Genomic DNA, 13,703 nt, shown 5'->3' with positions numbered 1-13,703 from the left:
CGTGAGATTTTTCAAAATGTGGGTTTCTTATGTAAACGCGTTGGATTGTTATTGTAAAAAGAAAAAAAAATTGCTTCGTGCTTTTATTTACGACTAGTTAAGACTAGTAATCAATATTGCTGAGAGTTATTAGTGTAATAAAAATTTATCAATAGAAGACTTAAATCGTAACTACTGCGATTAAAAAAAGAATATCTACTCTAATTCAGTCCATGGAGAATCATGCGCGGTTTCAAGAGAGACTATTGGGACCAACATGTCCATATGATTTTCAGTAAAATCATGTGCTCCTTCAACTTCGTTCTAATCTAGCCACTCTAAGCCGTTGACGCTTGCGCACAGTAACTCATTAGCTCGTCTTGTGACAATCCGTGAGGGTCGCACTTTGCGGAACATACGCGCTTGCTTAGCTGGTGCAATGTGAGCTGCTCTCCTGTGCTCTGCAGCTCTTGTGATAGATGCGAAGTAAATACCGCATGTACTGCAGCATATTTTCTCTAAATCATCACGTATACTTGGGCAATAGAGATCAATAGGCGTGCTGATGCAGGCATTCAGCGGTTGAATCGGTACGCGTATTAGAAATGGAGCAAATGATTTTCCGTCATGTTCTTTAAAGTCCGGAATTGTCAAACGTCAACCTGAGTGATAGGGCTTTCGGCTCATAGTGGCGCGAAAACAACCGACGGGCTACACTGTACCGCAAATTCAGATTAAATTGAGCTATTTGGTATAAAACAAATATGGTGGCTTGACAGTAGTAATGTATAACGTCGAAGTATGAATGAAATTATTTTCTTTTGAACGAATTAGTGAATGATCTTAATCATACTACGATTACGTTTGAGATTAAATCTTAAGCATGTACAATTTTTTTGTTTCAATCAGAAAAAAATTGCGTGATATTTGCCGAGACCCCCCCCCCCCCCCCCCTCTCTCCAACGTAAGATTAGATGAGATTTGGCTCGACCCCCTCCCCCCCTTAAACATCTCACGTAATTTATGGACGCCCCCTATGCAAGTATATGATATACATACATATATTGCCAAATTAGTTAATAACCAAGAAGTGCAAGCATAAAACACCAAAGATATCTTCAATGCTTTCGATTTGCATTTCGCAAACTGCAGCAGCGGTGACTGGAAGCTGTGGTTCAGAAGTGCATGCCTCTACATGATTGACCGATTTCTATTTAATATAGGATATCTAAATTAGATACTCCATTTTAATCAATTTTTTTAATTTAAATTTAGAATTTTATCTCAATTCGAAAAATTTTAATTCGTGTTTATTTTTACTTTGCGTTTAACTGTTTCTCTCACTTGCAAATTCTTACAAGTAAAAAAGTAAGTCTGTAAGTCGGTTTAATGACGATAGTTTAACGTGAGAACGTCATAAGAAAATACTGATGTACTGGTTGCAATTTTCAAAACAAAATTTTAATTTTATTTGTTTGATAGATATTTTGTATGGATATAGAGGAGGAGGTAAATGGAATCGCAATGGAATAGGTCAAGTTAAATTTACACAAACATGAAAGTTGACGAAACATTTCTCAAATTCATGAAAGATATGTTCAATTTCGATTGTGCATCAGACGTTAATAAGTCAAAAACACTAAGAGGCAACATCATCGATTTGCCTTTTTCAAGACACTTTACACTCGAAACACTCCCTTTCATTTCCTATTTTTCCTATCATCGTCCTATTCGCAACAGAGAAATGATTCATTACCATGCACACGGGAAGAAGGCATATGCAAATACAAATATGCGAATTTATATATGTACATATGCGCATATACATACATATATACATATGTTCACTCAAGTAGGTGTGCAGATGTCGAACGTTGCCGAATGCGGGGGCCGATTGTGCTCTATATCGTTCGTTCCGCGCTTTCGCTTGCAGTTCATGCAAGGTAACGACCAGCCGGCTAAATCGAATTATAAGACGTTATCACGTCAAAATGTATACAGTAAAAACTTGCTACTTCCCCTCAAATTGAAATGTTATTTTGCTCTCTCACTCTCCCTTACTTTGCAATTGTTTTGGATACATGAACACCAAAACTTGTTAATTTGTTACAATTTTTACAATTTATTTGCTTCATGAACAGACCTTTTGACTGCCTTATAATATTTTATTTAAAATAAGCACAAAACTCTGCTCTTATTGCCGTACAAATTTCTGTTATACAGTTTACCGATTTCAATAAATATGCGTGCCAGTGATTTAGTCGAAAAAATATATGATTATATTTTAATAATAAAATAACACATAATAATACTATATAATAATACGAAAATATAATTTAGTTTGCATGAAGAATCAAAAAAAGAAAGTACTTTATTTTTAAAATGGGACATTTTGAAGTGAAAACTTCTTTAGAATCGTTGGGAGTGATTTGAGACTCGATGAAACGAAAAAGCGACACCAAAAAGAAGAAGAGAAAAGATATACGTATATATATGTATGTATAGAAAATGCTTTATTACCAGGCACACAGAAGGATGGCATAAGCAAATTTAAATTTGTGAACTTATATATGTATTTATATATGCGGATATATGTATATATGTTGTGTGTATGTACATATGTGTAAGTAAAATTTTTTGATATTTCGCTTAGTTTTCGAGATATTTAATAAAAAAGGTCTCAAAATGTCTCATTTCAGTAGTGTCTAAACTTTTTGATCTACATTATCGCACAATATGATTTTTCAATCACTTCAGATGTTCTTCGTCCATCCAATTTCATTTGTTTCAACTCCAAATAAGTATTCTCATACTTCTTCGCCAACCACTCAGGTAATGGCTTAGACCAGTCTTCCGGAGGCTGTGTTCGCTTATTCCACGTTGTATTACCATAGTGTGCCTCCATGCGTTTTCGCCGTGGACATTTTGGGTATTATTTAACAACTAAATCATATCTGGTAATATGAAAATAGTGATTTAGAAAACAGCTGTTTGGAGCCGGCTCTCTTCTTCTTCTTATGAAAAAATAGGCAACAATAATTTTATGCTCTAATTTTAAAACCCGTATTACTGTGGTAAATTTGTTTCGAAATTGGCTCAAAACTCTTTTAGGTAACTAGTTTTAAATGTATTTTTTTTTTATTATTATAAGAGCACTTAGCACTACGACCTGAAAGATGTATTGTGCCTTTTTCATGGATTAAAAGTATTTCTCTGAGCCCAAATTCCTCAACAAATTTTAGTGTTTGTCCTATTTTATGGAGCCCTTTTTTCCTCTGGTAAAATATGTTTACACTGGTGTTTGCCCCTCTTATGCATCAGTGCTGGGCACGGACATTCAGTGTCTTACTAGTATTGCCTATGGTTCTTTTAAGGTCCTCTTGTTGTTGTAAGAGGAAAAACATTCCCCATACTTGTACGGGGAGTGCTGCTGGAGTGACAGTCCTTGACCGGATATACTACATATAGTAAGTCCGGGTGTTCCGGTAACATAGAACCGACTGTTTGAGGAACGCCACTTACATTTGTTAATATACTGCCCACATTGAAAATTTCTAATTTTTTAAAAGCTATATCCCATCTGTGATAACCACAATCATGATCAACAGATTGAGATGGGCAGGTCACACATTGCGGGCTAACACGTGTTACCCACCTCAACAAATACGCTTCGGTAAATGCCACAGACAGAGAAGAAGGGACCGCCCGCCGCTTAAAACATTATAACTGGTTGTAGTACATAAGAATGCAATGCAATCTCTTAACCTGAAGGCGAGTTCCCAATTGGTCTATATCTGGAGTCCTTAGTTACCTAGCGAAAAGAAAAGTCCTCTTTTCATTAGCATTTATCAACAGCTCCCATTTGCTACCCATATTGTACGAACACATCCTTAAGTTATCGGGGTCCACATTTTGGCCGATATCTCGAGACCCTAGTCACGGAGCGGCATCAAAAACACTCTATACTATAGAATCATCAGCAGCTTCCATTTGCTACCCATATTGTACAAACACATCCTAGGGTTACCCGGGTCCACGTTTTGGATTATATCTCCAGACCCTAGTCACGGAACGGTATGAAAAATACTCTATACTATAGAAATCATCAACCGCTTCCATTTGCTACCCATATTGTACAAACACATCCTAGGGTTACCCGGGTTCACGTTTTGGCCTATTTCTCGAGACCCTGGTATCCGATTCTTAAAATTTCAAAACACAAACCATCTACTGAATAGTCCAAACAAAGCCTAAAAATTTGGTTTGGATAGGTGAGCCCGTTCTTGAGTTATAAGATATTTTACATATACACGCTTTAAAATTCACTTCACAGAAACTACTGTGAAACCGGCAGAAATATTTCCTTCACTGACATCATAACCTCATTGAAAAAAATGGAATCAGTTGTCATGATTCATTATTGAATTATGCTCAGTTGTAACTTGACTTGAATACGGAGAACACGAAAATAAGAATTTTAAATAATAATAAATTTTCAAAGCACAAAAAAAAAAAACAATTCGTGTGTTATTGTTTCAATAGTGTAAATAGTGAATTCCAGATGGGCAGATCGTTCACACGTAGCTGTGGAATTTTGTGTGGCGTAATGTTCAAGAACGCAAAATTGTTGCTGGCAAATAGGCAACTTATCGGTTGCACCTACACACAATTGTAAGTATTACTTATTTCATAGAAAAATCTAATTTCAATGAAAATTATATAACCCCCCTACCAAAGCATATCGTACCAGTTCGAATGTGTCTACATGAACTCGATATGGAAATCGCAATTCGCAACTTAATTTTTTCAAGTTTGTTTACTTCTCTTTGTAGCACAGCTGCCGGCAGAAACGTGAACTGTCCTCAACGAGACTTCTTCACTTTTAGTGATCTTACAAACAAGAATCGGGAATATGCCAAAAAGGAGTTAATTGGGTAGGCGTGCAAATGTGTATTGCATCCGCTATTACTCACTTAAGTTGGCGTTTCGCAAATTTGCAGATACTCGATGCAAGAAATGTATGATGTGGTCGCCGACGTATCGAACTATTATAAGTTTGTGCCATACGTGAAGAAATCACTCGTACACAGTAAGCGTAATGACGGCTTCAAGGCTGACTTAATTGTCGGTTTCCCACCGCTGAATGAAAGTTATACATCAAATGTTTCGCTTCAAAATCCTGTGCTGGTAAAATCTGTATGCACAGATGGAAGATTATTCAACTATTTGCGTAACAATTGGCGATTTAGTCCCGGTCTGAAGGATATTCCACAATCTTGTGTTGTGGATTTCAAAGTAGCTTTCGAATTCAAATCGCTGATACACAGCAATATTGCAAATATTTTTTTCGATTTAATTTGCGATCAAATGGACCATGCTTTTGTGGCGGAAGCTGAACGACGATATGGACCACCTTCAATTAAATCGCTTATATTATGGCGAAGATCTTGACCAAGACGCAATGAACAAGTTAAACATAAATAACTCCGTATTCAAGTACTTTTGTGTGATTGATTATTTTTATTTATATACTTTTATTATTATATTATATATTATATTATATATTATTATTATATATTGCAAAAATATCATTGTTAAACTTATACATACATTTGTACATAAGTGCATACATACATAAGTATATTTTTACTTATAGTTCACACGAGATCACACTATTTTGTACATAGCTTTACATGGTAATCATAAGCAAACAAGAAAAAAAAAGCCTCACCGACAGTACCCAGAGCTGAGGTGTGTATCTTTTTCAAACAAAATTACTCAAATATAACAAATTTATTAAATTAGTGGTTAAGTCTATTGTAAATAAACATTTTAAAACAAGAAATAATAACCAAACTGTTACAGTTCCTTTTTGTGGTATAACAACCGTGCTTTTTTAAGTTCCTGGGTAAAATGTATGAGTGGATGGATGATATTAACTCTTAACGGCCGAGAGCTTTTTTGTAATACTCGCCAATAAGACGTCGGGGAAATTAGAGGTGAAATTCTGAAACGTTTATAAGAATGAAAACTTTAACTAAACATTAATCTGATTTATTTTGATATTAATTCAATATATTTACTTGATTTATAATTTTATGTGGTCAACAAACCAGGGATGTAGCGGTCGTTAAGGGTTAACTTTCTTATCGGTAAACTATTAAAGCTATGAACGTGCAATACTTAACTACCGTTATTGCGATTTGAAAGACAGTTGGTTGTTCTAATGAAACACATTCAGACAGAACTTTTTCATTCAGTATCGAAGTTTATTTTCTTAGTCGATATGGGTCTTGCTGGACGAGCTTGCGAATTATTCTAAAAAAAAAAAAAAAAAAAAAATTTGTCAATTTTCAATATTTTTTAATAATCATTTGTTTTTAACTCGTTACGTTTAATTACATAAATTTGTCAATTTTCAATATTTTTTAATAAAAATTTACATTAACATAGTTTAATACATCTATATTAATATTATAAAGAGGAAAACTTTGTTTGTTTGTAATGAATAGGCTCAAAAACTACTGGAGCGATTCTTTCACCATTCGAAAGCTACATCATCCACGAGTAACATGGATTATATTTTATTTTGGAAATAGGGCTCGAGATATAGGTCAAAACGTGGACCCGGGTAACCTTCGGATGTGTATGTACAATATGGATATCAAATGGAAGCTGCTGGTGAATGCTTTAGTCCAGAGTATTTTTCATGCCGCTCCGTGACTAGGGTCTCGAGATAGAGACCAAAACGTGGACCCTAGAATGTGTTTGTACAATATGGATATCAAATTGAAGCTGTTGGTGAATGCTTTAGTACAGAGTATTTTTTATGCCGCTCCGTGACGGGTCTCGAGATATAGGACAACACGTGGACCCGGGTAACCTTTGGTTGTGTATGTACAATATGGGTATCAAATGAAAGCTGTTGATAAGTGCTTTAATACGGGGTAATTTTCATACCTATTGATGACTAGGGTCTGGAAATATATGCCAAAACGTGGACCCGCCGTGTCTTTGCACCGAATTAAACCAAATTACACACATTGTTAAGGAGGTATTGAAGATGGTTTCCGTATAGTTTGGATACCTATTGGTAGATAGGGTCTCGAGATATAGGTCAAAACGTGGACCCGGTAACCTTCGGATGTGTATGTACAATATGGGTATCAAATGGAAGCTGTCGGTGAATGATTTAGTTCAGAGTATTTCCATCCGCTCCGTGACTAGGGTCTCGAGATAGAGACCAAAACGTGGACCCTAGAATGTGTTTGTACAATATGGATATCAAATTGAAGCTGTTGGTGAATGCTTTAGTACAGAGTATTTTTCATGCCGCTCCGTGACTGGGGTCTCGAGATATAGGTCAACACGTGGACCCGGGTAACCTTTGGTTGTGTATGTACAATATGGGTATCAAATGAAAGCTGTTGATAAGTGCTTTAATACGGGGTAATTTTCATACCTGTTGATGACTAGGGTCTCGAAATATATGCCAAAACGTGGACCCCCCGTGTCTTTGCACCGAATTAAACCAAACTTACGCACATTTTTAAGTAAGTATTGAAAATGGGTTTCGTAAAGTTTGGTTGTAATTCGGAGCACTGGCAACGGGTACAGCGTTCTTTTGAACCAGCCATAATGCCGCTTACTTTTTTAACGCTTGGGGCGGAACTGAACTGTCAAATTGACAGTGTGAGTTACAATGTGTCAATATTTCTTTCTGATTTGGATGCCATAAGGAAAAAACGTAAGTGCAACATGTAAAAATTGTTTGTGAATTTTTTTGGAGTGGATTTTGGAACAGTGAGTAATTTCTTACGAAATTTGAGAATTTAATGTGAAATCCGAATGAAATTATGTGTTCGTGGAAAAAATTTTTTTTTTAGTTTTTTTTTTTTTGAAAATATAAATGGATAATGGTTAAAAAAGCTCCAATGCTTAATAAAACATATAAATTGAAACGAAAAATTCATGGATGATCAGGAAAAAAGACGATTGTTTATTCGTAGCCGAAATTTCATTCCGCAAACAAAATTTGATGGCACTTCTCTGCTCAATCAAATCAGACATTGTAAAAATCGAAAAATGCACTCTGGCAAGCGTAAATATATTACTAATATTGACATTCACATGAAAGTTGGCTCAGATGTTATTAACAGTGCTGCCAACTCATGAAAAAAATAACTAGAGCGAAATTTTAATCCCGCGAAGCTTAACAAATAAATTCACCTTACTTTTTGCCCACAGTAGTATATCGTCGATACGGCCTTGTAAGCCACATTCAGAAGGCTTGCTCGTATCACGCGGTAGTTGCAGACAATCATTTTCTACAGATAGCGTAGGGAGCATTTAGGTTATAAACTGTATGTAGTCAAAGGACCAAGTTTCACTTAGTAGCTGAAGCGTGCACCCCACCACCACTTCAACGCCGGCGATTATATTTTATTTTGGAAATAGGGCTCGAGATATAGGTCAAAACGTGGACCCGGGTAACCTTCGGATGTGTATGTACAATATGGGTATCAAATGGAAGCTGCTAGTGAATGCTTTAGTACAGAGTATTTTTTATGCCGCTCCGTGACTGGGGTCTCGAGATATAGGTCAACACGTGGACCCGGGTAACCTTTGGTTGTGTATGTACAATATGGGTATCAAATGAAAGCTGTTGATAAGTGCTTTAATACGGGGTAATTTTCATACCTATTGATGACTAGGGTCTGGAAATATATGCCAAAATGTGGACCCGCCGTGTCTTTGCACCGAATTAAACCAAAACTTACACACATTGTTAAGGAGGTATTGATGGTTTCCGTATAGTTTGGATACCTATTGGTAGATAGGGTCTCGGGATATAGGTCAAAACGTGGACCCGGGTAACCTTCGGATGTGTATGTACAATATGGGCATCAAATGGAAGCTGTTGGTGAATGCTTTAGTTCAGAGTATTTCCATCCGCTCCGTGACTAGGGTCTCGAGATAGAGACCAAAACGTGGACCCTAGAATGTGTTTGTACAATATGGATATCAAATGAAAGCTGTTGATAAGTGCTTTAATACGGGGTAATTTTCATACCTATTGATGACTAGGGTCTCGAAATATATGCCAAAACGTGGACCCGCCGTGTCTTTGAACCGAATTAAACCAAACTTACACACATTGTTAAGTAAGTATTGAAAATGGGTTTCGTAAAGTTTGGTTGTAATTCGGAGCACTGGCAACGGGTACAGCGCTCTTTTGAACCAGCCATAATGTCGCTTACTGTTTTAACGCTTGGGGCGGAACTGAACTGTCAAATTGACAGTGTGAGTTACAATGTGTCAATATTTCTTTCTGATTTGGATGCCATAAGGAAAAAACGTAAGTGCAACATGTAAAAATTGTTTGTGAATTTTTTTGGAGTGGATTTTGGAACAGTGAGTAATTTCTTACGAAATTTGAGAATTTAATGTGAAATCCGAATGAAATTATGTGTTCGTGGAAAAAAAATTTGGTTTCGTTTTTTTTTTTGAAAAATATAAATGGATAATGGTTAAAAAAGCTCCAATGCTTAATAAAACATATAAATTGAAACGAAAAATTCATGGATGATCAGGAAAAAAGACGATTGTTTATTCATATGCGTTGATTTGAAATTTAAAAACAATCTTCTTTTTTCCTGATTTTCAATTTATATTTTATATTTACTCAAAAACAAATAGAAAAACAAAAAATATTGTTTATGCCAAAGCGCTTGAATGAAGAATAAAGAAATAAATAATATGAAAATCATGTATTTTCTGTTCTAAACCATATCTATTCTATTTTAGTGTGCCCAGCGAAGGGGGCCGGGTTTGCTAGTATATCGCACCCTAAATACAAAAGGGTCACAACTCAAAATGTACGTTCTGCTCAAATATGAACGAGACGGTATCAATAAAACGGTCCGCGGATGACATATGGCAAAAATAATTTTTTTGTTTTTTGGTAGGACTGTTATAAGCTTACATGGCAAATTTCAGCGTGATATATCACATAGTTTGGTTTCTGTGCTACTGTAAACAAGTCAAGCTCGAGTGTGGAAAATTTAGAGTTGTGCCCCTTTTGTATTTAGGGTGCGATATAATAAATTGCCTTTTGTTCGGTCCTCGAATAATCTTTCCTACTTACAAAAAAAAAAAAATCACAAAAATCGACTATTTTTTGGCCCCAAACAGTGGCGTTCCCCCTTAATTTCCGAGAATTCGCTCTCAAAGAGAAAAATAAAAAAAAATTAAATGAACGCAAAGCAGTAAAAATTTGCAAGCTCACCTTATTAAATTGTTGACGGGAAGAAGTCACAAAAAGTAAAAAAAAGAAAAATTAAAAAGTAAAGCAAATATAATGCAAAATAACGACCCTAGCACCACATGATTTATTTCGTCCATAATAATTTATTCTATTTCATCAACGATGTCAGATGAAGAACATTAAATTTTCAATTGAATTGTTGTGGCAATCATAGCTTTCTATATATTTTCCTTGCTGCTGTATATGCATGTATGGGGGCGTCCATAAATTACGTGAGGTATCGTGAGATTTTATTCAACCCCCTCCCCCATCCCCCAATCTCACGTGAGATTTTTCAAAATGTGGGTTTCTTATGTAAACGCGTTGGATTGTTATTGTAAAAAGAAAAAAAAATTGCTTCGTGCTTTTATTTACGACTAGTTAAGACTAGTAATCAATATTGCTGAGAGTTATAAGTGTAATAAAAATGTATCAATAGAAGACTTAAATCGTAACTACTGCGATTAAAAAAAGAATATCTACTCTAATTCAGTCCATGGAGAATCATGCGCGGTTTCAAGAGAGACTATTGGGACCAACATGTCCATATGATTTTCAGTAAAATCATGTGCTCCTTCAACTTCGTTCTAATCTAGCCACTCTAAGCCGTTGACGCTTGCGCACAGTAACTCATTAGCTCGTCTTGTGACAATCCGTGAGGGTCGCACTTTGCGGAACATACGCGCTTGCTTAGCTGGTGCAATGTGAGCTGCTCTCCTGTGCTCTGCAGCTCTTGTGATAGATGCGAAGTAAATACCGCATGTACTGCAGCATATTTTCTCTAAATCATCACGTATACTTGGGCAATAGAGATCAATAGGCGTGCTGATGCAGGCATTCAGCGGTTGAATCGGTACGCGTATTAGAAATGGAGCAAATGATTTTCCGTCATGTTCTTTAAAGTTCGGAATTGTCAAACGTCAACCTGAGTGATAGGGCGTTCGGCTCATAGTGGCGCGAAAACAACCGACGGGCTACACTGTACCGCAAATTCAGATTAAATTGAGCTATTTGGTGTAAAACAAATATGGTGGTTTGACAGTAGTAATGTATAACGTCGAAGTATGAATGAAATTATTTTCTTTTGAACGAATTAGTGAATGATCTTAATCATACTACGATTACGTTTGAGATTAAATCTTAAGCATGTACAATTTTTTTGTTTCAATCAGAAAAAAATTGCGTGATATTTGCCGAGACCCCCCCCCCCCCCCCCCCTCTCTCCAACGTAAGATTAGATGAGATTTGGCTCGACCCCCTCCCCCCCTTAAACATCTCACGTAATTTATGGACGCCCCCTATGCAAGTATATGATATACATACATATATTGCCAAATTAGTTAATAACCAAGAAGTGCAAGCATAAAACACCAAAGATATCTTCAATGCTTTCGATTTGCATTTCGCAAACTGCAGCAGCGGTGACTGGAAGCTGTGGTTCAGAAGTGCATGCCTCTACATGATTGACCGATTCCTATTTAATATAGGATATCTAAATTAGATACTCCATTTTAATCAATTTTTTTAATTTAAATTTAGAATTTTGTCTCAATTCGAAAAATTTTAATTCGTGTTTATTTTTACTTTGCGTTTAACTGTTTCTCTCACTTGCAAATTCTTACAAGTAAAAAAGTAAGTCTGTAAGTCGGTTTACTGACGATAGTTTAACGTGAGAACGTCATAAGAAAATACTGATGTACTGGTTGCAATTTTCAAAACAAAATTTTAATTTTATTTGTTTGATAGATATTTTGTATGGATATAGAGGAGGAGGTAAATGGAATCGCAATGGAATAGGTCAAGTTAAATTTACACAAACATGAAAGTTGACGAAACATTTCTCAAATTCATGAAAGATATGTTCAATTTCGATTGTGCATCAGACGTTAATAAGTCAAAAACACTAAGAGGCAACATCATCGATTTGCCTTTTTCAAGACACTTTACACTCGAAACACTCCCTTTCATTTCCTATTTTTCCTATCATCGTCCTATTCGCAACAGAGAAATGATTCATTACCATGCACACGGGAAGAAGGCATATGCAAATACAAATATGCGAATTTATATATGTACATATGCGCATATACATACATATATACATATGTTCACTCAAGTAGGTGTGCAGATGTCGAACGTTGCCGAATGCGGGGGCCGATTGTGCTCTATGTCGTTCGTTCCGCGCTTTCGCTTGCAGTTCATGCAAGGTAACGACCAGCCGGCTAAATCGAATTATAAGACGTTATCACGTCAAAATGTATACAGTAAAAACTTGCTACTTCCCCTCAAATTGAAATGTTATTTTGCTCTCTCACTCTCCCTTACTTTGCAATTGTTTTGGATACATGAACACCAAAACTTGTTAATTTGTTACAATTTTTACAATTTATTTGCTTCATGAACAGACCTTTTGACTGCCTTATAATATTTTATTTAAAATAAGCACAAAACTCTGCTCTTATTGCCGTACAAATTTCTGTTATACAGTTTACCGATTTCAATAAATATGCGTGCCAGTGATTTAGTCGAAAAAATATATGATTATATTTTAATAATAAAATAACACATAATAATACTATATAATAATACGAAAATATAATTTAGTTTGCATGAAGAATCAAAAAAAGAAAGTACTTTATTTTTAAAATGGGACATTTTGAAGTGAAAACTTCTTTAGAATCGTTGGGAGTGATTTGAGACTCGATGAAACGAAAAAGCGACACCAAAAAGAAGAAGAAAAAAGAGATACGTATATATATGTATGTATAGAAAATGCTTTATTACCAGGCACACAGAAGGATGGCATAAGCAAATTTAAATTTGTGAATTTATATATGTATTTATATATGCGGATATATGTATATATGTTGTGTGTATGTACATATGTGTAAGTAAAATTTTTTGATATTTCGCTTAGTTTTCGAGATATTTAATAAAAAAGGTCTCAAAATGTCTCATTTCAGTAGTGTCTAAACTTTTTGATCTACATTATCGCACAATATGATTTTTCAATCACTTCAGATGTTCTTCGTCCATCCAATTCCATTTGTTTCAACTCCAAATAAGAATTCTCATACTTCTTCGCCAACCACTCAGGTAATGGCTTAGACCAGTCTTCCGGAGGCTGTGTTCGCTTATTCCACGTTGTATTACCATAGTGTGCCTCCATGCGTTTTCGCCGTGGACATTTTGGGTATTATTTAACAACTAAATCATATCTGGTAATATGAAAATAGTGATTTAGAAAACAGCTGTTTGGAGCCGGCTCTCTTCTTCTTCTTATGAAAAAATAGGCAACAATAATTTTATGCTCTAATTTTAAAACCCGTATTACTGTGGTAAATTTGTTTCGAAATTGGCTCAAAACTCTTTTAGGTAACTAGTTTTAAATGTATTTTTTTTTATTATTATAAGAGCA

General features: G+C 35.5%; 1 protein-coding gene across 1 annotated transcript; it reads left to right on the top strand.

Moving 5' to 3' along the window:
* Positions 1-4,749: 4,749 nt before the first annotated feature.
* Positions 4,750-5,464, top strand: LOC128868123 (coenzyme Q-binding protein COQ10, mitochondrial-like). Its single transcript, XM_054109883.1, has one exon. The coding sequence runs from the start codon at positions 4,987-4,989 to the stop codon at positions 5,428-5,430; it is 444 nt and encodes a 147-aa protein (XP_053965858.1). The 5' UTR covers positions 4,750-4,986; the 3' UTR covers positions 5,431-5,464.
* The last annotated feature ends 8,239 nt before the right edge of the window (positions 5,465-13,703 follow it).

Source organism: Anastrepha ludens, chromosome 6, assembly GCF_028408465.1.
Source record: "Anastrepha ludens isolate Willacy chromosome 6, idAnaLude1.1, whole genome shotgun sequence".
Classification (NCBI taxonomy): domain Eukaryota; kingdom Metazoa; phylum Arthropoda; class Insecta; order Diptera; family Tephritidae; genus Anastrepha; species Anastrepha ludens.
Note: the sequence above shows the minus strand (reverse complement) of the source record. Positions and strands in the feature narration are given on the sequence as shown.